The sequence below is a fragment of the Nelumbo nucifera genome, chromosome 5 (assembly GCF_055504915.1).
Source record: "Nelumbo nucifera cultivar China Antique chromosome 5, China Antique-T2T, whole genome shotgun sequence".
Lineage (NCBI taxonomy): Eukaryota > Viridiplantae > Streptophyta > Magnoliopsida > Proteales > Nelumbonaceae > Nelumbo > Nelumbo nucifera.
The window spans coordinates 20,054,742-20,076,544 of record NC_142653.1 but is presented as its reverse complement, the minus strand read 5'-3'; the positions used below and the strand labels follow the sequence as shown (position 1 = coordinate 20,076,544).

General features: G+C 46.2%; 1 protein-coding gene across 4 annotated transcripts; it reads left to right on the top strand.

Moving 5' to 3' along the window:
* Positions 1–879: 879 nt before the first annotated feature.
* On the top strand, positions 880–21,001 carry LOC104595647 (uncharacterized). 4 transcript variants are annotated; one of them, XM_010256475.3, is made up of 5 exons: positions 880–1,271; positions 1,992–2,177; positions 15,914–17,629; positions 17,722–17,747; positions 19,966–21,001. In XM_010256475.3, exons 3-5 carry the CDS (start codon positions 16,054–16,056, stop codon positions 20,743–20,745), a joined length of 2,382 nt encoding a protein of 793 aa, XP_010254777.1. In that variant the 5' UTR covers positions 880–1,271; positions 1,992–2,177; positions 15,914–16,053; the 3' UTR covers positions 20,746–21,001. The 4 variants fall into 4 exon arrangements, with proteins under 4 accessions (XP_010254777.1, XP_010254778.1, XP_010254776.1 ...); XM_010256476.3 differs by having other exon boundaries at positions 1,940–2,177; positions 19,978–21,001; XM_010256474.3 differs by having other exon boundaries at positions 1,940–2,177.
* The last annotated feature ends 802 nt before the right edge of the window (positions 21,002–21,803 follow it).

The window sequence follows — 21,803 nt, the reverse complement described above, 5'->3', positions numbered from 1 at the left end:
AAATTTATTTTTAAGAAAAAAATGTTTGATTCATACCAATATTTTACCGTGTATGCTGTCGGACCAATTAACCCAGATGTGGGTCCCATGCTGAGATGTAGCTGCCCTACCACCAGTTTGTAAGTAGCACCTAGCACGTGGTTTTCGCGGATTTGTAAAGACAGTTTACGCTAGCTAGATATTTATCTCAGATATTTTCAGGATTTTAACAATTATTTCCTTCAGCCGCCAGTCTCTGACTCCAGATTTTCGGTTGACATGTTTCGGGAATAAGATTAGGGCGGTGTTTAGCATGGTGTCGTTTTCTGAAAAAGCAATGTCATTATTAGAAAATGCGGTGATTCAGAAAATAGTCGTCTCTTCAAAACAAATATTGTTTGAGATGAGATGAAGTGTGGTTAGAAGAAATGTTTTTCGTATTAAATAAAATCATTATTATTTTCTTAAAAAACAATTCCATACAACCTTTCCCTTTCATGATGTATTATTTTTCTTCACCCACAAACGAGGAAAAGAAAGGGAAAAGACAACGAGGAACAAAAAGATGAAATGCAGAGATAAAAGCATGGGCTTACATACATTAGCAATGTTTGTTCTCATATGATGTCCTCCTTTAACCGTTTTATTGCTGTGTAATATTATTATTATGGGTGTTACTCCAGTTCCAATCCCTTGGATTTGAATCTTTGTGATTTGAACCCGCAAATGGATACAAGGAATGGTAGGTGGGGGCCGCGTGAATGTGGACGTTTGTTTTTGGACCACCATTCATTATTTAATGGTTTGTGGTTGTTGTTGACATCGTCTTTCCACTGCTTTACGTGGCTCAGGCCATAAAGAAAAAAGGCATCGGCCGTTCATACTTCATATTTTATAGTTTATACCAAATTATCAACTAGACTACTAGAGGGTAGAGCCGTAGAGGCTGCTCTCTCCATCCCTTTGACCCTTCGCTTTATGATTTCCCTCTCTCTCTCTCTCTCGTACAAGCCTCATCCACTCCTAAAATTCCCAGTTCGCACCACAAATTGTCTTCGAAATAAAAAGCTGTAGCAGTAGTAGCAGCAGAACTTGTATTCCACTCTTCCTCTATCAAATCTCATCTGCAACAGATCTTCCAATTCTCTTCTTCTTCATCATCACTCGTCTCTCTGTCTCTCTCTCTCTCCCTTTGTGTGTATCTGGATCGGTTGCTAATTGGTCAGACGGTTTATCCTGACTGTATCTGTTTAGCTCTCGAGCTCTGCATCTTGTTGCTTTCGTTGATGGAGGTCAGTTTTATTTTATAGCATTTTGTGATCTTGATGCTGAATCTTCTCTTTTAGTTTTCTTCTTTGATTTACCTCTTCTCTTCTGCGTGACGGCCCTTGATGTTGTTTTCTCCCTGTGAAACTTTAACTATGGCTTGATGTATCTTCATTTCTCTTTTCTTTTAGAAGTTGGAACAAAAAAAACTTTATTTTTCTAAGTCAATCCATGGCGGAATTTTGTGCCTTTCTTCTCGATTCGATTTTCTTTGGAAACACCTGTTTCGGAGCCGAACTTCCGTCTCGCTGAGCACATACACTTACTCGTTTCTACTGCTAAGAGTAATCATTGCTGCTGCTAATTGTGCTAATTCTGCCACTTTTTGTTTGGGTTTCGGTGGCGAACTGGTTGATTTAGATTTTTGACCTTTCTGTAGAACAAACACAAAGAAAAGAAAGAACTGTGTTTTCAGTTCAAAGTGTTATACAAAATTTCTCCTTAAAAAAAAGAACCGTGCTTTCAGATATTAGAAGTACGCTCTATTTTCATCTACTCACTTCAATGTTCAAAATTGTTTTGTTGAAACACCATCACCATTTAACTTTAATAATTCTGCCTAAAAAAGAGAAAGACAGGTATTTCAGCCTTTTTCCTTTTTCGATTTCTCACATCACTCGATCCTCTAATGCAGCTTGTTCACTCGTACGTTTTCCTTTCTAATTGAGGTTCGTTCTGTGTTCGAGGTTCGCCAAATTTTCACAATCTCATGAATACCATCAAAAGATTACCACCAAGTATCAGATCAGCTCCTCCAAAAGTAGGGGTGCAAGTCGGGCGGATTGAAGGTCAACCCAGCCCAACCCTAAAGGTGTAAACCTCAGGTTCTGGCCTGGCTCAATCGGAGAGGTGGTCGAGCCTGGCTTACTCAGGTTGGTTGGGTTTGAAAGAATTTATGAATACATTTTATATGATCATCTTGCATTGGGTTTTATTGTCCAATTTAAGAGTAAATTTATTGAAAATATGTACAGTTTCATTTACAAATATATGTATAGATGTTTTATACATACATACGTGTATATATAATTAGGAAAAAATATAGTTTTCTATAGATATAATGCATGCATGTATATATATATGTTTGGGCAAGCTCGGGTTGGATTGGGCTGGGCTAGGGTCAGGCAAGGCTACCCAAAGCCTCAACCCAAGCTCAACTGAAGTTTAGGCTAGGCCCAAGTTTTTTAGCCCAAGCCCAGTCTTTATCCTGAAAATGCAGGCCCAACCCATGCAAGAACTCAAGTTGGGTCAGGTCAGTCTTGGGTTAGGCCTGCCCAAGTTGCACCCCTATCCAAAAGTGGAGAAACCTCTAAGCAGGGCAGCAGAGGACCTTATCTTAAGACACTATTGCCCACTTTTTAGTAGGGGTGCAATTTGAATGGGCTTGGGTTGGGCTTTTGTCAAATTTTGAATGGGCTCGGCCCGAGGCAGTGTAAAATTCTAACTCGGGCCAACCCAAGTTGCACCTGTACTTTTTAGATCCTTTTATGTGACTATTTATGAAGACAATCTATGCTTTTGTCACCATTTATAACAAAAATTAAGAGTCCTGTTCTTTCAAGGAATTCCAACTGCAAAATAACATTAACTGTTTAACTATGAACCTACTAAAAACACTCAAAATTAATAGATTTAAGCCTTTTCTTTCTTTCCTCAACCAGAATTATCTTGGAAATTCTATAGCTAGCTATGAGCAAGTAGTGAAACAATTTCTTGATTATCAGGTTCATTTTTCATAGAAGTTGATTTACTTAATTTAGAAAGATAGGATTGAGGCATGGATTGTGGCAAGACTTTCTCAATATTGGGGGGCTGAGTTTGAGTTTTTTGCACTAGTTTGTCATGGTGACTGGTGGACTATTGAAGCTTGGAGTGGCTAAGATCTGTATCTACACATGGGCTATGATGCCTAGATATGGGTACATATATGGAGATAGGTATTGGGAAATGGAGATATGACTCCAATTCTTATGATCTTGGACTTGGATATGATTATGGTTATGCACATCTCATGCTCCTATGTCTAGTCTTTATAGCTAATTGCTGTTTCTCAATACTTATATCTCACCAAATTCATTTAAACTCAGAACATATAAAGATTCTTTTTCAAGTATGACATTGTTAAAACATACAATTTTACATATTTTGAAAGTGTTGATGCTATAAAATGTATTCTAGAAGTTTCCATTAAGTATCTTCCTAACAGTATCCTGTATCTTATCAAGTCAAATTGTGTCCCAAAGGTGAGGCTCATTCTGTGGGTGTGTGCCTTGGCTGAACAGAGGTGCACCTCACCTGGCTTATTGCTAGGTTTTTATAAATTAACCTTTAATTTAATGCTGAATAGATAATTAACTATATTGTAAATTCTACCTATGATGTTTAATTTAAAGAGTTTAGCCTATGGAGGATTAATGTACAATACAACATTCTTTTGAAAAACACTATTGATGTAGCACAATCCGGTCACTCCTAGCTGGTGCTCGCGTGGCTCCTGAGAGGTACCTGAAATGAGAGGAAAGAGGAAGAACTCCCGGGGGGTTTCCCGGCAGGAACGCTCCGATGCTTAAGTTAGTATTGTGTGCAAGAAGCTGAAGGAGAACGAAAACTAAGAGTGCAGGTTGCGCTAGTCATTCAAGATACCTTGTTCCTTGAGAATAAGCTCCTTATAACTGAATTCCGTTGCTTCAGGCCCTCTGACTTCTGACAGGGCAGGTATAACTGCCACTGTCAGCCTGCCACACCCGTTACAGGCAGGGCTGAGGTGGCACACGCGGGGCCGTCGTGCAGGGTACGTGTCTGTCAGGTGTGGGACGCCTTTCTAAAGGTGGCAGGCGCGGCGAGGGGACATTCCTGCTGTTCGCAGGTTTGTCGGGTACGGTGGTCGGGCAGGAAGCCCTCCTGTGGTATACCGAACTGTTCTCTTGCGAATTACCCTGAGTTGGGCTGTCTTTTGAGTGACGGGCTGCCTGTAGCTGGTTATGCCGAGCTAGCCGACCCGAGGTCATTGCGCCTTGGGGCGTCCGAAGAAGAATCGGTGCGTTCTTGCTTGGGGGTGGCCCGAGGTCCATTGGGAGGAGCTCGGGTCTCAAAAGGGGTCAGGGTGCCCCGAACTCGGGACCCCCCGAAGTGCCTTAACCCCGGGGAGGAGGTGCGGGCAAGGCGGCTTTCGGCGAGAAGTTTACTTGTCGAGTTGCCGTGCTGAACTCGATGGGACTTCCCCTCCGAGTTGTGCTCACGTCCGTTGCGCTGTCATGCTGAGTCACTGTTTGAGCAAGGTCACGCCCACCTGTACCTGAGCTACGAGGTTGGGCCAAATCACCCTCCATCAATTGCCCCCCACTCCCTGCGCTGGTGGCGGTGACCCAGCGCGGGGAGGTCATGACGCGCCGGGTTGATTCGGCGTCGGTGTTTATGCTGCGTTGTCGCATGTTCCGTCCAGCTGTACCAGTCTAGCGCCCGGCTCGACCGAAAAGAGATTCGAGTCGCGTCCAGATTACGTGCGGACTTCACGCGACTTGGACTTCGCGGACATCAAAAACTCGCTAAATTGTTTTCGCCTTGAAGAACCCGTAGTCGTGGCTATAAATAGGGGGTCCCTTGGCCATTTTCTTCGCCACAAAGCTTTCGTCGTTAGTGTTTGAGATCGCGCCAGGGGTCTCTTAGCTCGGGTCCTCCAGGTCGTTCTGTTCTTCCAGTCTGGTTGCGTTTCTTTGGTGAGTCCTCCCGAGCTTCCTTTTCCCTTCTAGTTCGTTTCTTTCTTTTAGTTCGGTATGTTGTCTAGTGTAGACAGTCTCATCGATGAGCCCGAGGTAGGTACCTCGGCTCGGGATGTCCCCTCCGCTGCCCAGCCGTCCGAAGTACGGGTGGCTTCGGGTCATCTGGCGTCCACCTTCCACCGAGGTCGGGAACCAGATCAGTTCGGGCCTTCCATAATGACCTCGGAGAGGCTTCATGACCTCATACAGAGGTTCCGCCTCCCTAGCGAGTACTCATATAGTCTTCCCACCGGCAACTTCCCATGGGAGCACGGTCCCAACGAGATCGTGATCTTCAGGGAGCAACTGATAGCCGGGCTCAGACTTCCACTTCACCCTTTGATCGTTGAGGTGTTGGTACACTTTAACATCACCCTGGATCAACTCCACCCGAACTCCATACGGAATGTAGTGGGGTCCATTTCTCTTTGTTTTGACCGTTCCCTCTCCATAGATTTAGATGTTCTCAGTACGATTTTGGCTATAAAGAAGAGCGCTTCGGGCGCTCTCCCCGGGCATAGGCGGTCTTACTACATGTCCCCCCGCCCGGGTTTTAAACTCATGCACAAGCTCCCGAGCAAAGTTCCAGCTTGGAAGCGGGATTACTTCGTAGTCCGGAGCAGTACGGGGTGGCCCTTCCCCACCGATTGGAGGATAGCCGTTCAAGACCCTGGTATCATCCTGGACGGGAAGACCAAGAAGGAGCTCCAGTCACTGGCTCAACTCGGGTTGCATTATAAAGACTTCACTTCTGAGGAGAAGCTCGTCTGAGCGAGCTTGAGTCCGGGTAGATTTTCCCCACTTTGGCTTTCTGCTCATATATTTGCTTCGGGTTACTGATGTCGTGTTTCACCGCAGGTCCCATGGAGGCGGAAAAAATAGACAACCAGAAGCTCTTCCACCAGATGAAGAGGAAGAAACGCGTGGCAAAGAAGGCGCACGTTGGGTCCCCGCAAGCTTCAGCCAAGCCTCCACTTCCGCAGACTTCAGCCTCGGGGCCCGAGGTGGTAGCCGCGCCCGTCATCGACTTGGAAGAGGGGGCTGTGCCTAAGGGACCCGAGGTGATGGCGGAACCTGCCGCTAAGCCCGCCGAGCCTGCTGCCGAGCACACTAGACTTGCCAGAGAAAGCGTTGTCGAGGCCAACGCTGCTGCTGCCGGGGCTCATCTTGCTGAAGCTGCTGCCGAGGTCTCCGAGAGCTCTACTAATGATGTGGAGATGACGGCTTCCAGCTCGGAGGGTCAGGGGAGCCAAACTATCTTGAACCCCTAGTGTAGCCTGAAGAAGAGTAAGCTGGCTGCATACTCGGGGGAGGTCAGCGAGTGGACCGAACTCACTCCTGGTCAGCTCGGCACCCGAGCCGTCACCCATACTATGGTGGTGAGTTCCCCTTCTTTTTCTCTTCTCTCTTCTTCTCTTTCTTCTCTCTTTTTTTTTTTGGTGGTCTCCCTCTTAATCGGTTCTCCTTTTTGCAGGTGAACTCCGCCATTCCCGCCTTGACCCTCCAATCAGATCGACATTTGAGGTGGGCTCTAGAGGCTGAGGAATCGTCTCGCGTAGCCCATACTGAGTTGAGGGCAGCTCGTTGTTAGGTTCACCACTTGGAGAGCGACGCCTTGTCTCAAAAGAGTTTCATCGAGGTGTTAATGTCAGAGAAGGGAGAGCTGGCTCGAGATAAAGACAAGTTGAGGGCCGAAGTGAACGGTCTCAAGGTCGGTCAGGAGGCCTTAGGGCTCGAGGTGAGCAGCCTCAAGGCTGAGCGGGATGCCCTGAGGCTTGAGGTACAAGGCCTCAAGGAGGCGAAGGGGAGACTGGAGCATGAAGTGGGGTACCTCTAGAAGGACATAAGGGAGAAGACTGCAATCTTTGAAGGTGCTCTCGAGGAGGCCAAGACCTAGGCCGTCATTGACTATGTCAACTCTTCGAGATTCGACGATGTGATGACGGAGGCCTACCGTAAGGGCTTCAAGCTCAGTCGGTGGCTGATCAGGCACCTCTACCCCGAGCTGGACACGAGCACCATTACTACTTCGCGGATTACTGACGACATCGTGCATCAGTCAAAAGACGACCCCGATTCCGAGGATGAAGGTCCCGAAGATGGAGCAGAGGATGCCGGTCCAGACACTGTCCCCGAGGGGGTCCCTAATAGAGGCAGCGGGCCCCCGAAGTAGTTTGCTCTTGTAACTTAGTCTTTTTCCTTTCTGAACTGTGAATGTACTTATCCTGAGCCTTTGAGCTCGGGTAAAAATTCTTGTACCTGAACTCTCTTTTTAATGAAACATAGTTTCTTTCGAGTATCTCTTAGTGCGAAAATACTTCTAAGTGTGAGTGGACACCGAGCTGGTCAATTTAATGTATAGGTTACCCGAGTTGTGTAAGAGCAATAGGGGTGTAGACGCCGTAGGATTCATACCCGAGCTGTCTTTCCCTTAAGGGTTAGAGATAACCAGGTTTTGTGAGTTTGGCGTTTTGTGGCCGTTAGGCTTTGGGAGGGATTCGTAGTCCGTTCTTGAATTTCCCCATGCTGGAGTGGCACTTGGCTTTTTCTGGCGCGCTCTTTATTTTTACTAAGGCGATCTTAACACCCAAGCTATTAGAGTTGCATACCCGAAGTGAGTGACAAAGTAGGGTACATGCCCGACCTGTCTGTACTTAAGCTAAGTTGACATTGGCTGTCCTTAACGGGTTCGACTCGTTGCATGCCAGGGCGGGCTATTCGTTACAAGGTTTGTGCCCGAACCGCCTGCACCTTGGGCGTTGTAAGTACTTAGTTCATGCTGATGAGGCCACTAAGTCCTGTATGCTACCGAGGTCTTTTCATTAGCTCGGCGTTTTAGCCCTTAGGCTGGAGGAGTTGGCTCGTGGCCCACTCTCGGGGTCTGCTCATGCCATAGAGGTGGCTGGGTCCTGTTGTGCCGAGGTCATGTTAACTCGGTATTCTGTCCCTTAGGCTTAGGGAGTGGTTCGTGGCCTACTCGATTCTTATAGATAATATTGCCTCAGGTTGACAATATTCCATGCTCGAGGTATTTGTTTCCCTTCGAGGGTCTCGAGCTTGTATGCTCCTTCCCCGAGCACTCGTTTCACTCGGTAAGGACCTTCCCAGTTGGACCTGAGCTTGCCAGCGCCGGGCTCAGGTACCATAACTTTACGAAGGGCCAGGTCGCCAACGCGGATGTTCCGCTTCTTGACCCTGGCGTTATAGTACTGAGCTACTCTCTGCTGGTAGGCTGCGGTCCTAATGTACGCGAGGTCCCTTACTTCGTCGAGTAGATCGAGGTTGGTACGTAGCTCATCTTCGTTTGTCTGATCACTGTATGTTTCTGGCCGCAACGTAGGTACTTCGATCTCTGCGGGGATCACTACTTCAGTGCTGTAGGTGAGGTTGAAGGGTGTTTTTCCCGTGGCGGTCTTCTCCGTGGTTCGGTAGGCCCATAGGACACTGGGTAGTTCATCTGGCCACAATCCTTTAGCTCGGTCCAGCCATGCCTTTAGTCCGCGGAGGATGGCTCTATTCGTGACTTCTGCCTGGCCGTTTGCTTGAGGGTGCGCGACTGAAGTGAAATTCTGTTGGATCCCCATGTCTCGGCACCAGTCTTGAAATTTGATGTCCTCGAACTGCTTGCCTTTGTCGGAGATCAATACCCGAGGTAATCCGAAGCGGCACACGATGTTCTTCCAAAAGAAGTTTTGGACATTTCGGGCTGTGATCATCACGAGGGGTTCAGCTTCTACCCACTTGGTAAAATAGTCCACTGCCACTACTAAGAACTTCCTTCCACCCATTGCTGGCGGGAATGGCCAGAGTAGATCGATACCCCACTAAGCAAAGGGCCACGGGCTGGTGAGATACTTGAGGTCGACAGCGGGTTGGTGGTGAATATTGGCATGTCTCTGGCATTTGTCACATTTTCTGACGAGCTCAATAGCGTCTGCCTTCATTGTTGGCCAATAATACCCTTGTCGGAGTGCCTTTTGGGCGAGGGCCCTGCCCCCTAAGTGCCCACCGCACAGACCCTCATGGGTGTCGCGGAGTACGAGCTTGGCTTCGGTAGGTCGCAAGCAATGCAAGTAGGGTAGCGTGTAAGATCTCCAGTATAGTTGTTCGTCTATCATGACATATTTGGTTGCCTAGCGCTGTACCCTTCTAGCTGCATTGCGGTCTGCAGGGAGGGTCTCGTGTAGCAAGAAGCTCGCGAGCGTGTCAATCCAGCTCAATTCTGCTTGGACGACGGGAGCGACCTCCTCTGCCCCCTTGAGAATGCTAGGTCGAGACAGGTCCTCTATGTATACGGTTCTCATGGTGATGTCGCTGGTGCTGGCTAACCTGGACAGGGCGTCGGCCTCTGCATTCTCTGACATAGGGATTTGTCTGATAAAGTGTGACTGGAAGTTGAGCAGGGCCTTTCTGACTTTGGCTAAGTAGGCGATCATGGTTGGCTCGCGAGCTTCGTACTCGCTAGTGACCTGGTTGACCACTTGGGCCGTGCAGAACTATTCCGGCTCCGCTGCCTTGCTGGTTTGAGGAGCCGTCTACGTGAAGGATCCTGGGCTCCTCATCCCAGCTCGGGCTTGGCCGAACTAGGAGAGATGCCACACTGGTTACTACCTCACGGGGCTTGCTTCTCTGGCTAGAGCTAGTCCAGCTATCAACGCCTCGTACTCCGCTTCATTGTTAGATGCCGTGAACTCGAAGCGTAACGCATACTCCAGTTTCGTGCCACTTGGGCCGTGTAGAACTATTCCGGCTCCGCTGCCCTGCTGGTTTGAGGAGCCATCTACGTGAAGGATCCTGGGCTCCTCATCCCAGCTCGGGCTTGGCCGAACTAGGAGAGATGCCACACTGGTTACTACCTCACGGGGCTTGGACTCGACCGGCCTGGGAGCTTCGGGCTCACCCGAGTTGGGAGCCTCGTGCTTAACCGGCCTGGGGGCTTTAGAGCCAAATGTGCACTCGGCGATGAAATCTGCCGAGGCTTAGGCCTTAATGGCAGTTCGCGGCTTGTAATGGAGATCATACTCGTTGAGCTCAACGGCCCACTTCGTCAACCGACCAGAGACCTTGGGCTTAAGTAAGACTTGCCTCAAAGGTTTGTCAGTGAGAACGATAACAGTGTGAGCCTGGAAGTACGGGCGGAGCTTCCGAGCTGCAATTACCAGTGCGTACGCTAGCTTTTCTATCTTCGGGTATCTCATCTCTGCTCCCTGCAATACTTTACTAACATAATAGATGGGTCGTTGGACCCGATCTACTTCCTTTATTAGTACCGAATTGACTACTTCGTCGTTTGCCGAGAGGTACAGTTTTAAAACATCGTCCTCCTCGGGCCGGGTTAAGATTGGCACACTAGCAAGGTATTTCTTGAGCTCGTCAAATGCGAGCTGACAGTCTTGGGTCCACTCGAACCCTTTGCTCTTGATTGCCTTAAAGAATGGCAGACAACGGTCTGCCGATTTGGACATGAAGCGGCTAAGGGCGGCTATGCGGCCATTCAACCTCTGAACCTCCTTCAACTTACGGGGTGGTCTCATGTCTAAGATGGCCTTAACCTTATCCAGGTTGGCTTCAATGCCGCGCCGGTTAACGATGTATCCTAGGAACTTACCCGAGGTCACACCGAACACACACTTGTTTGGGTTCAATCTCATATTAAACTTACGCAAAATTTCTAAAACGGAATGCAAGTCTTTTATTAATTCATGTGAGAATTGAGTTTTGACGACCATGTCGTCTACATAGCATTCTACTTTTCTGCCGATTAACGGCGCAAACAATTTATTTACGAGCCTTTGAAAGGTTGCTCCTGCATTTTTCAAACTGAAGGGCATAACCTTGTAACAGTAAAGGCCGAATTCCGTGATGAAGGCAGTCTTTTCTTCGTCCGTCGGGTCCATCTTGATTTGGTTATACCCCAAATAGGCGTCCAAGAAACTTAGCAACTCATGTCCTGAGGTTGCGTCCACCAAACGGTCGATTCTAGGGAGCGGGAAGCAGTCTTTCGGGCAAGCCCGGTTTAGGTCGGTGTAGTCGACGCACATGCGCCACTTTTCGTTGGCCTTCTTTACCAGGACGGGGTTGGCTACCCAGCTCGGGTAGTGGACTTCTCTTATGAAGTCTGCTGCGAGGAGCTTCTCGACTTCCTCGTCGATCACTTTCCACCGTTCCGGGGCTAGGTTGCGTTTCTTCTGTCTAACGGGCCTAACTACAGGATCAGTGTTCAGCTTGTGAGTTATGAGTTCGGGGTCTATACTGGGCATCTCTGCCGCGGACCATGCAAAAATATCTAAATTTTGAAGTAAAAAGCTTACCAATTCGGATCGTAGGGGCTCCTGGACGGAAGCGCCGATCTGAAGCGTCCGAGCTGGGTTTGCTGTTGAGGTCGGGACCGCGACTGTTTCTTCCGTGGGCGCGGCTTGCTCTTCGCCTTGCTCCGTGGGTCGTTCCAGTTCGAGGTCATCGACCACCTTTGTTTTCCCCTTCAGGGCGGCAACGTAGCACTTACGAGACTCGAGCTGGTCGCCCCGCGCTACTCCCACACCGAAGTCTGTTGGGAACTTCATAGCCAAGTGGTAAGTGGAGACACCGCCCGTAGGACATGGGTGATTGGTTGACCTATTATGGCATTGTAGGGGGAGGGGGTCGCTACCACCAGAAAGTTATGTTCGAATCTGACCACACAAGGCCATGTGCCGATCTCTACAGGTACTGTTACTTTCCCAAGGGGGCGGACTTCCTCTCCACTGAAGCCCACTAAAGAGGTGTCCGTAGGCCTCAGGTCGCTTCTCTGCAACTGAAGTTGGTCGAACGCAGCTTTGAAAAGGATGTCGGCTGAGCTGTCTGAGTCCACGAGTACGTGCCTGACCTCGAAGTTGTTGATTCTTAGCTTTATTACGAGTGCATCATCATGGGGGTAGTGGACCCCTCGCGCATCGTCTTCTGTGAAAAAAATTGGGTCTCCCGTCTTCGGCCCCTTTGAGGGGTTCCGCCCTTCCCGGGTGGCCTCACGAACTGACGTCCGAGCTGCTGCTGAAGTGCAACCCGCAACGATCGAACCTCCCACTATCATGTGGATTGTCCCCCGAACTGGCCTCTCCTCTGGAGGCTGCCTCTGCGGTTGTTCGGCTGGCCTGTTGCTGGACTCGGGAGCATCTTTACCATGCTCCCCTTGCCGACCTGTTCTATTAATATTGTTATTATTATTATTTTGTACAAAGTTTCTCAAATATCCGCGATGGATGAGCTCCTCTATCTCGTCGCGGAGATTTTACAGCTCTCGGTACTGTGACCGTGGTCTTTGTGAAAACTGCAATACAGACTTATTTCTTTCATTGGGATTCCCCCTCAAACGGGGTGGCCACTTCACGTACGGGGCGTCCTTGATCGCCATCAGGATTTCGGCCCGCTTCGCGTTCAGTGGGGTGTAATCAGCTCGGTCCAGTATAGGAGCTCGGAACAATTGACTCGGCTTTACCCCCCGGATTGTTTCCTTTTTTCTTCGGCTGTCCCCTTGACTGGAAGGCTCTCCTTCTCTCTTTCTTTTTTCGGGTGCGCCCTCGCCCTTCTGGTTGATCTCCTCTTCGGTTGCTATGAACTTATCCGCAAGTTTCAGAAACTCGGTTATGGTCGCGGGTTGGTTGACGACCATGTGCGACTTGAACTCTTTGTGCGTCACGCCCTTCTTGGCTGCTGCAAGGCGTACGGCGGGGTCCAGGCGCGGTATCTGCATACAAGCGTCGTTGAACCGCTTGATATAGCTCTGGATGGACTCTCCCTCTCTTTGTGCTATGTTGAGGAGGCTTTCTTCAGTTCGCAGGCACCGTTTGCTGGTGACGAAGTGGGACGTGAAGGCTTGTGCGAACTGCGCCCAACTTCTTATCGACCCGGGTGCCAAGTTCCGGTACCACGTGCGGGCTGCTCCCCTGAAAGTAGTGGAGAAGGCCACGCACATGCACGACTCACTGGCTCGCGCTAGGTGCATCTGTGACTGAAAGGCATCTACATGATCATTCGGGTCGAACGACCCGTCATACTTGTCAAGAGGGGGGAGCTTGAAGTCCTTAGGCATTGGGACTGCTAGGAGTTCGGAAGACAGGGGGGACAGAACTGAGAGGAGGGGAGCTTTGGCTTCGGCCGAGCTGACCTCTTATTTGCCCATGAGCTCGGGCAAATCGCGGGTGACAGATCGGCGAGCTCAGCGGTGGCGCCTCTGCTTCTTGGTGGGCTTGGCGTTCGTGCTGCTCACCTCTGCGCTGTCCGGAATGGTCTGCGCAGGGAGTAGCCCGGCCTGCTGGTGATGGCTGTGGACAGAGGTGTCCTGCTTGGAGTCTGTTGCCAGGATCTCGAACCGGTTTTCAAGGATCGGGGTTCCAAACTTCGACTGTCGAGGCGACGTAGACCTGTCGAGCCGGGGTCCTCCCGACCTGTCCGCCTGCGGCGAGATCGGGGTAGCCGATCTATCCCATCTGCCGTGGGGGGAGGCCTAATTTTTTGGGAGATTTTGGGGGGCCTCTCCTCGGCCGGAGGGGTGCTTGCTCTGGCGGCGAGACTTGGCTTGCTGTGAGGCTGGGCGCTGAGGCGGGAGCTGAGGCTGCTGAAGCTGAGGTTGGGGCAGCTGGGGGAACTGCTGCTGATATTGATACCGGGAGACCTGGTGCAGTATGTGTTGTTGATAGAGCTGAAGTTGTTGGAACTGTTGCATTTGAGCCTGCATGGCCCTCATGCACTGCATCAGGTCCTCCAGTTGGTTCGGGCTGGCCGCTGGGGGCACGACCGAAGGTTTGGTGAACGCCGTTCCGACTATAGCAGGGAGTGGGGCGATGACAGGTGCCATTGTGAGGGGCACGTTCAAGCTGGGGATTCCGTCCGCTGAGAGGGGAACGATGAACTGTCCGATACAGGTAGTAGGAAGTTGGGGTTGTTCCCTGGAATTTTCCATTTCCGTGCTTCGTCCGACGTTGCTAGAGGAAGCCATGAGCATTGGATTGTTTCAAGGAGGAAAAAAAAACTGAAAGAGTTTAGAGAGAAAAGCCTTTTGAAGCGTTTCCCACAGACGGCGCCAAATGATGTAGCACAATCCGGTCACTCCTAGCTGGCGCTCGCGTGGCTCCTGAGAGGTACCTGAAATGAGAGAAAAGAGGAAGAACTCCCGGGGGGTTTCCTGACGCTCCGATGCTTAAGTTAGTATTGTGTACAAGAAGCTGAAGGAGAACGAAAACTAAGAGTGCAGGTTGCGCTAGTCATTCAAGATACCTTGTTCCTTGAGAATAAGCTCCTTATAACTGAATTCCGTTGCTTCAGGCCCTCTGACTTCTGACAAGGCAGGTATAACCGCCATTGTTAGCCTGCCACAGCCGTTATAGGCAGGACTGAGGTGGCAGGTGCGGGGCCGTCGTGCAGGGTATGTGTCTGTCAGGTGTGGGACGCCTTTCTAAAGGTGGCAGGTGCGGCGAGGGGACATGCTTGCTGTTCGTAGGTTTGTCGGGTACGGTGGTCGGGCAGGAAGCCCTTCTGTGGTATACCGAACTGTTCTCCTTCGAATTACCTTGACCTGGGTTGTCCTTTGAGTGACGGGCTGCCTGTAGCCGGTTATGCCGAGCTAGCTGACCTGAGGTCTTTGTGCCTCGGGGCGTCCGAAGAAGAATCAGTGCGTTCTTGCTTGGGGGTGGTTCGAGGTCCATTGGGAGGAGCTCGGGTCTCAAAAGGGGTCAGGGTGCCCCGAACTCGGGACCCCCCGAAGTGCCTTAACCCCGGGGAGGAGGTGCGGGCAAGGCGGCTTTCGGCGAGTAGTTTACCTGCCGAGTTGCCGTGCTGAACTCGGTGGGACTTCCCCTCCGAGTTGTGCTCACGTCCGTTGCGCTGTCATGCTGAGTCACTGTTTGAGCAAGGTCACGCCCACGTGTACCTGAGCTACGAGGTCGGGCCAAATCACCCCCCATCAACTATATTCTGACCCCTTGAGCTAATAGACTTATTTGAAATATTTTATTTATTTTTCAAATTTAGATTTGTAAATTCTTGTATAGTAAGATTTTTATTTTTTTATAAGTGTTGCCTCATTTGTTAAGGCATGTGCCTGATTTTTCATCTTTCACATTTAAAACACTATCATACCCAATACCAATATGCTAGGCATGTATAGGACTATGGGTATCTGTATATCATAACTTATGGGTTGCTTGATGTGCTAATTTTCCATTATTCTCTCTCAAACACATACATGCAGACAGACAAACACAGATTTCCTTTGTTTTTGTCTATTTGGTCCTCAAACTTGTAGGAATTGCCATATAATTACTATATCAACACAACATAGAGTTCCTATATATGCTTGAAGTTAAAGAACCCTCATGTGGAATTTCCAATTACCAAACCCAAACTTAAATCTATCAAAAATAAGGGAAAAGGGTCAAAACCAACTATCAACTCATAATTCTTTTACCTGTTATACCATATTTTGGGTTAAAAAATTATGTTCACCCACTAATACCTTTTTGCCTATTTTGTTCCTTGAAACAATAGCCTTGGGGATAGAAGTTGTTGATGCTCAATTATTCTCCAAAGCACAAAAAAATGACCTCCCAACCTTTAATTACTGATAGGGAAAACTAGAAAAGAAAAAACAATGATAAATGCAAGTTTTGATTACCAGCTACATATATCCATCTTTCCTTGGAAGAAACAGAAATTGCTCTCTTTTCCCCCTTTCAATCTAAAATGAAGCAAAAGGTTGCTTGATCCATTTCTTGTTTCAAGTAGGTTGTTATTTGATTATTTTATTGCTGTATCCTTTAAAAAAATCTTTTGATAGTTGCTAAACAGAAGTATCTTTTGCCCCTTTCCCCAAGCAGATCATGTATCATAATGCACTATTGATTGAGCCTGGTCTCTGACCATTATCTTCTTAGCTGCATTGTGAGAGGGAAGTACTGGCATTCTGATGGGGGATCATTTTAGCTTCAAATTGTTTTAGATATTATTCTAACTCATCATGTCAGACCATGTTGTGCAAAGTTTTCACGATGGTGATACAAAAGTCAGGGAGTCATTACACCCATACCAATCTGTGTGGATGGCCCATTGGATGAAAACAAACTGTGACTCAGCTTCACGGGTTCATAACCATATCTGTCCTCACAATGAAAGCAAGCAAGAGCATCATGATACTAGGCAGAGCCCCATGCCCGTGGAAACTGATGAGCCTAAGGTCACAGGGTCAGTTGTAGATGTGCATCCAGACAATGTTTTGGATCACATGAATGAGTGGGGACGTGAACAAGGCTTAAAGGTGGAATCCAGTGTTTCCCAATATGGAAAGCGAGTTGAAAAAATAACTGAAACTGGAAGAGTTGAAATGGCAGATGAGATGGTGGCAATGAACTTAAGAAATTACAGAAATGCAAGTTCAACATGGCAATCCTTTCCAATTTTCAATTTTGATAAAAAGAAAGAATATATTTTAGCTTCAAAAAACAATCAACCTTTCAATGACAGGCAGCCATCCAGGTTTCAATTCAATGACAACACTGGGCATGTTACTGCCATGGATGGCAGAACTGAGTCCCATTTTCACTCAAAAATGCTTGAATTATGTACTTCTGGATTAGAATGTTCATCTAGAGAATATCATCTGACTGAAGATATATCACAAATTTCTGGGAAGCTGGTGAATTCTCATAAGATTCTAGAAAAGAAAACCTTCCCTGCCTGGAGGCCATTGTGGGGTGGTCATATGGAGTCGAGATATAATATTATGCCTTGTGATTTTAAGTCTGTACAGATGCCATTAAAATCCGTTGGCTACAAAAATGAAGAAATTGATCAGTACTCTGGATTATCATCCAAAGAAAACCTCAAGAAAAGTAAACTTCATCATTATGAAACATCTAATTATGGTGCCTCTTCTAAGTTTTTAATCTGTGATAAGGAGATGGATAACCATCCAAATGCTAGAAATTCCAGATATCCATATTTGGAGCAGAAGAGTGAAATCTTGAAACTGCCTGATCCTTCAATTACTGATTTGAGTCCCCCATTTTTAATTGGAAAACAAGGTAAGAAGCGTAACTTTCCTATTTCTGGAATTTTACCAAGCCACAGCAGCTCTGCTGGGGAATCCAAGTTGGAGGAGTTAAACTATGGATATAGATCACTACACAGAACTCCAAGTTGTTCTTTTAATGATGTAGAAACTCTGAGAATTTGTACCACAGTTGATTCTGTGGAAGGAGTCCCTGGTGGCCCATCAAAGTTTTCTCAGACAACTCATCATTTGTTGATCACAAAAAAGACTGATGTTAACATGTTGAAGGGAGGCCAAATTATCAGAGAGTCAATGGTGTCTACAAAATTCAAAGGAAGTGCATTCTATGAACTGCTTACATTACCTTTTAATTTTGGTTCGCATGGTAAGCAAAAGCTTGAGCCTCTAGAGAACTCCACATACCAAGAAGGAAAAGAAGATGTTGAGGATGCCAAAACTGATTCACTAGTTTTGAAGAATGAATCATCAGATGAAACTGACACTATGGACATGGATGTTTTTCATTCCAGGAGCTCTCCTCCAGGTATGCGGCCTTGTCAGTTTTCATTTGTGGAACACCATCTATGAGCATAAATTTTCCCGGCCTAATGTCCCTTACCTATCTATGATTTGCAGGTGAAGCTTTGCATACATCAAATAAGGTACGCAACAAATCCTTCCTCTTGTATGTTTTCTCAGGTGGACCTTGCTAATTTCCAGTTATTCATTCTGCTTCTTTTTTCGTTCCTCGTTAAAAAATTTAATCTATTTTTGTTCAGTCTTTTATCCTCATTTAGCTTTTTTATTTCCTGTGTACCTTGGCCATAGTTCTAAGAATATTACAATTCATGGATAAAATCATGAATCCCAAGGATTTGGATTCAAATCTTACAACTGATTTTTTTAAATCTTACATTATTGTTTGAGTCTTATGATTAATTCATAAATCTCACAATTTACATGATTCATGTGATTCAAACCAATTAAATTTGGACCTAGTTCTCTATTTTGTCATTCCTTTGTTTTGTTTTAAATTTTTAAATCCTTACTGGTTAGTAGAGTAAGATTTATTTAGGCTATTGGGAACTTGTTAAAACTTAGGGACATGGGCCGACATAGTAATAAATGATTTAAGTGCTCTAATTTAACAATGTACATGGCATTAAACAGAATTGAATGGCGAAACATGATTTATGTAGCGGACCCCATATAGTTAGCACTTTTTTTAAGAGTGGAGACGTAGAGTTAACTACCTTACTTTTTTCTTAGAACGGGTAGAGATGTGTCTAAGGAAGAAGGCTTTTATTTGAAATTTTGAGAGTGGAAGTATCCACTTCTTGGATACTTCTTGAAAAGATAGGAAGCCATGTGCCTAAAGGAGTTCTTTAGTCAGAGTATATTAGATTGGGTAGCAGGGGTAGAATGGTCATTGTACAACATCATTATTTTAATATAAATAGATGGATAGGGGCAGGCAACATATCTTTATACTTTCCTTCTCATTCTCTCTTTTTTCTCAAGTATTCAAGGGCAGCCCTGTGCACGTGGTTCTTGCCAATATCAATATGCAAGATCTTTAGGTGTACGCAGCCTTGCTCCACAGAGAAGCTGTTCCAAGGTTTGAACCCTGGTCTCCCAGGTTGAACGCAGCAACCCAACTGTTATGCCGAAGCCCACCCTCAAATTCCCAAGTATTCATGCATCTCTAATTTTGACATATCCGTCACAATATGTTTCTCATGGTATACTCATTTTATGAATTTTTTCTTAGTCTACTTCACAGACCATCTTATTCTACTTCATTTTATCACCTATTGAGGCTCCTAGATTTCCATTTTTTTTCTTTTTTGATAATCGGCTCCTAGATTTCCAATTGTGCAATCTTTTTCCAGTTTTAGCCTTTCTAGTTTTGTCATGCATCCATCTCAACACCTAATCTCAAGTGTGTTCGTTTTATGAAATGTTGTTTTTTGAATGAATTGCACTTTGCTCCATATGATAGATACCACAGGCCTTAAAGTCATCGTGTAAAATTTTTCTTCTTATCTGATTGGACCCCATTAAATGAGATCATGGTTCCTGTTAAGTAAAGTTTGAGATCCCCTCATCTGTTGAGACCCCCTTATTATTCAACATTTCAACCCCTATCTACATATAATTTCTAGAGTCTTTTGGAGCTTTAATCATATCATAGTTGTCAAGGACGACATTACTTCAGGGAGGATACAGGTAAGTGCAAATTGGAAGGATCTCCTAAATTGGGTGCTAAGTTTGTTTAGGAGGAAATACCCTCAAAATGAACAAGGGAAAGAACCCAAGCAGGTTTCCCAGGAAATGTCTATTCATGTTGTACACAGGTTTCCTTGTAGCAATCAATGCCTTTGATAATTTTCTTCCCACGAAGTTGCAATCAGCTACTCTTTTTTCTTTCTTTTTTTTTATGTTTTTTGTTAAAGGTGATTAGCTACTTTGAGCTGATATCTAGCGCAGGAAATCCAAGATGGGGTCCCTTTGAATATTATAGACATATCAAGCCATGAGGATGAAACTTTCCAAGATAAGAATTCCCGTGAACATAAATCACGTGACAAGAAATGTAGAACATAATACATACTTGCATAGGCAGTTTGATTGCTGACATCACATGTCTAATCGTGTGTGATCAGGATTCAAAACCTGTGTTTTCTAAACAGCGAACCGCCCCCCCCCCCCAAAAAAAAAAAAAAAAGTCTCTGCTTTAAAGTATGGAACCAAAATTTTATGAAATAGTTTATAAAAAAATTACTATTTCTAACATTGGCCATTTTCCATCACATGTATCTATGCCCATCATGTGGCGAGGCTAATTTGGAAAATGGATAACTCAATCATCATCAACAGCATGTTTTGCAGTGTGTCATGGTCGACCATGGTCCCACAAAAGCTGAAGTAAAGACGGCTTCATTTAAAGAAATTGAAAGTATAAAAGCACAGACAGAAGTTTTTGATAGGAGCCAGGAGGCTCCTGCCTCTTCAGCTGCAGCAGGCACAATGGATAACGGAGGGTTGAGCACATCAAGAACTGAGAGTTTGGATGTGGATTACCTTCTTTCCCACACTGAGCAGCCTGATGATTCAATCTTTAGTCCTCAACAGGAGAGCGCTCAAGGCCTGGATCCTGGCAACAGATGGGTTAAGCGTCTCAAGCCAAGTGCTTCCAATTCTCTTGCTCACGATACCAAAAGTTCAAAACTGGGAGATGCATCATCCAATGTAAAAGTAAATAAGTTGTTTGGCACAGTCATGAATTATGGCAGAAGTACCTCTGAGCCCATATTGGGTAAACGTTTTGGGAAGGGACAGATGGAATCAGATAAAGCCGTGATGTTATTGACTAGTGGGGAATGTTCTTCCATGGGTTTGATGAAGGAAAGTTGGGATCTATCACATTCTTGGATTCAGAGATGGTGTCGCCATCATGCAGTGGCGCCATTGATGAAGCCAGCATCAACTTATGTTTGTGAACCACACGGTTCCAAGGCAGCTTCAGAGGAACTAGAAAGGAAGCAATTTCCAAGTATTGCTGCTATGGCATTGGTGGGGAAGGCCATGAGTGGTTTCCGTCCATGTGAGTTCAGGAAAAGAGGGTCGTCTGTAGTTTGGAATACAGAGGGGTTCTAAGGTTACTCTAAGATTACTTGCTGCCTGATGGAAGAAGATGAACAGTTAAAACTCCTCTCGACTTTGTGAGATCAGAGAGGAACTTTTCAGCAATTATGAATTATAGTGTGACAAAGGCAAGAGGATCAATCATTTTGCAGTCACTAAAAACAAATTGGAAGTTTGTTGTCTGGGATTTGGAGGCCTGTGTATTGTATTGATATATATTCTGCAATTCCTAGTTCCGCATCATAATTTGATTTCTTTGGTTCTCTCATATTTCAACTTTCCTGGAAAACAATGGTTTTCCTCTGCTGGCATTTGTAACTTACATTTATTGGCTTTTTTTTTTTTTTTAAGTATGAATTCAGTCTTCACAGAACGGTCCTCACACCATGATCACAGCCTTTCGGAGCCGTTCATCAGGAAAATTTCTGTATTGGTATTTTTTATTTATAGGGAGATATTTTCAATACATGGCGGTGGTGTTCTGTGTGTAAGGATGTGGGAACACTCTGTTGGTAACAGACCCGGAGCGACATTGGAGGGGGATTAAGAGGTGGGAAGTGGGAACAGGATACGTGAGGGATGCCAAGCGAAGTGACGAGTTGGGAATTTGGGATCTGTTCCCAACTAAAAGTCATCCGAACACGTTCCACCATGTCTGATGTGCGAACATAGATCGTGTTAGAATGATCTTTTATTGGGAGCAGAGCCAATAATTTGATTGGATTTACAGTTTACGCATTCAATCTATCTGATCCTACAGCTCAAAAAGACTGGCTTTGAAAATTTCCCAGTACTTGACGATGATTGAATAAAAAAAAGTTTAAAAGGGAAGCAAATTCATGGGTCAGAAATCAGAATTCTTCCGGTATCATATCTGTTCGGCATCATAGATTTTCCCGTTACGATGACAAAATTTTCTTCCTCAGCGATAGAGGCAGGAGAGCTGAAGCCTTTGTTTGGGGAAGAGAGAGCATCTCACGCACTTCCTTTACGTGGATGACTGTTTAACATTCTTAAGCACAAGTCCAAAATGCTCGTTGTTTAAAGCAGATTCGTATGCAAAAGCCTCT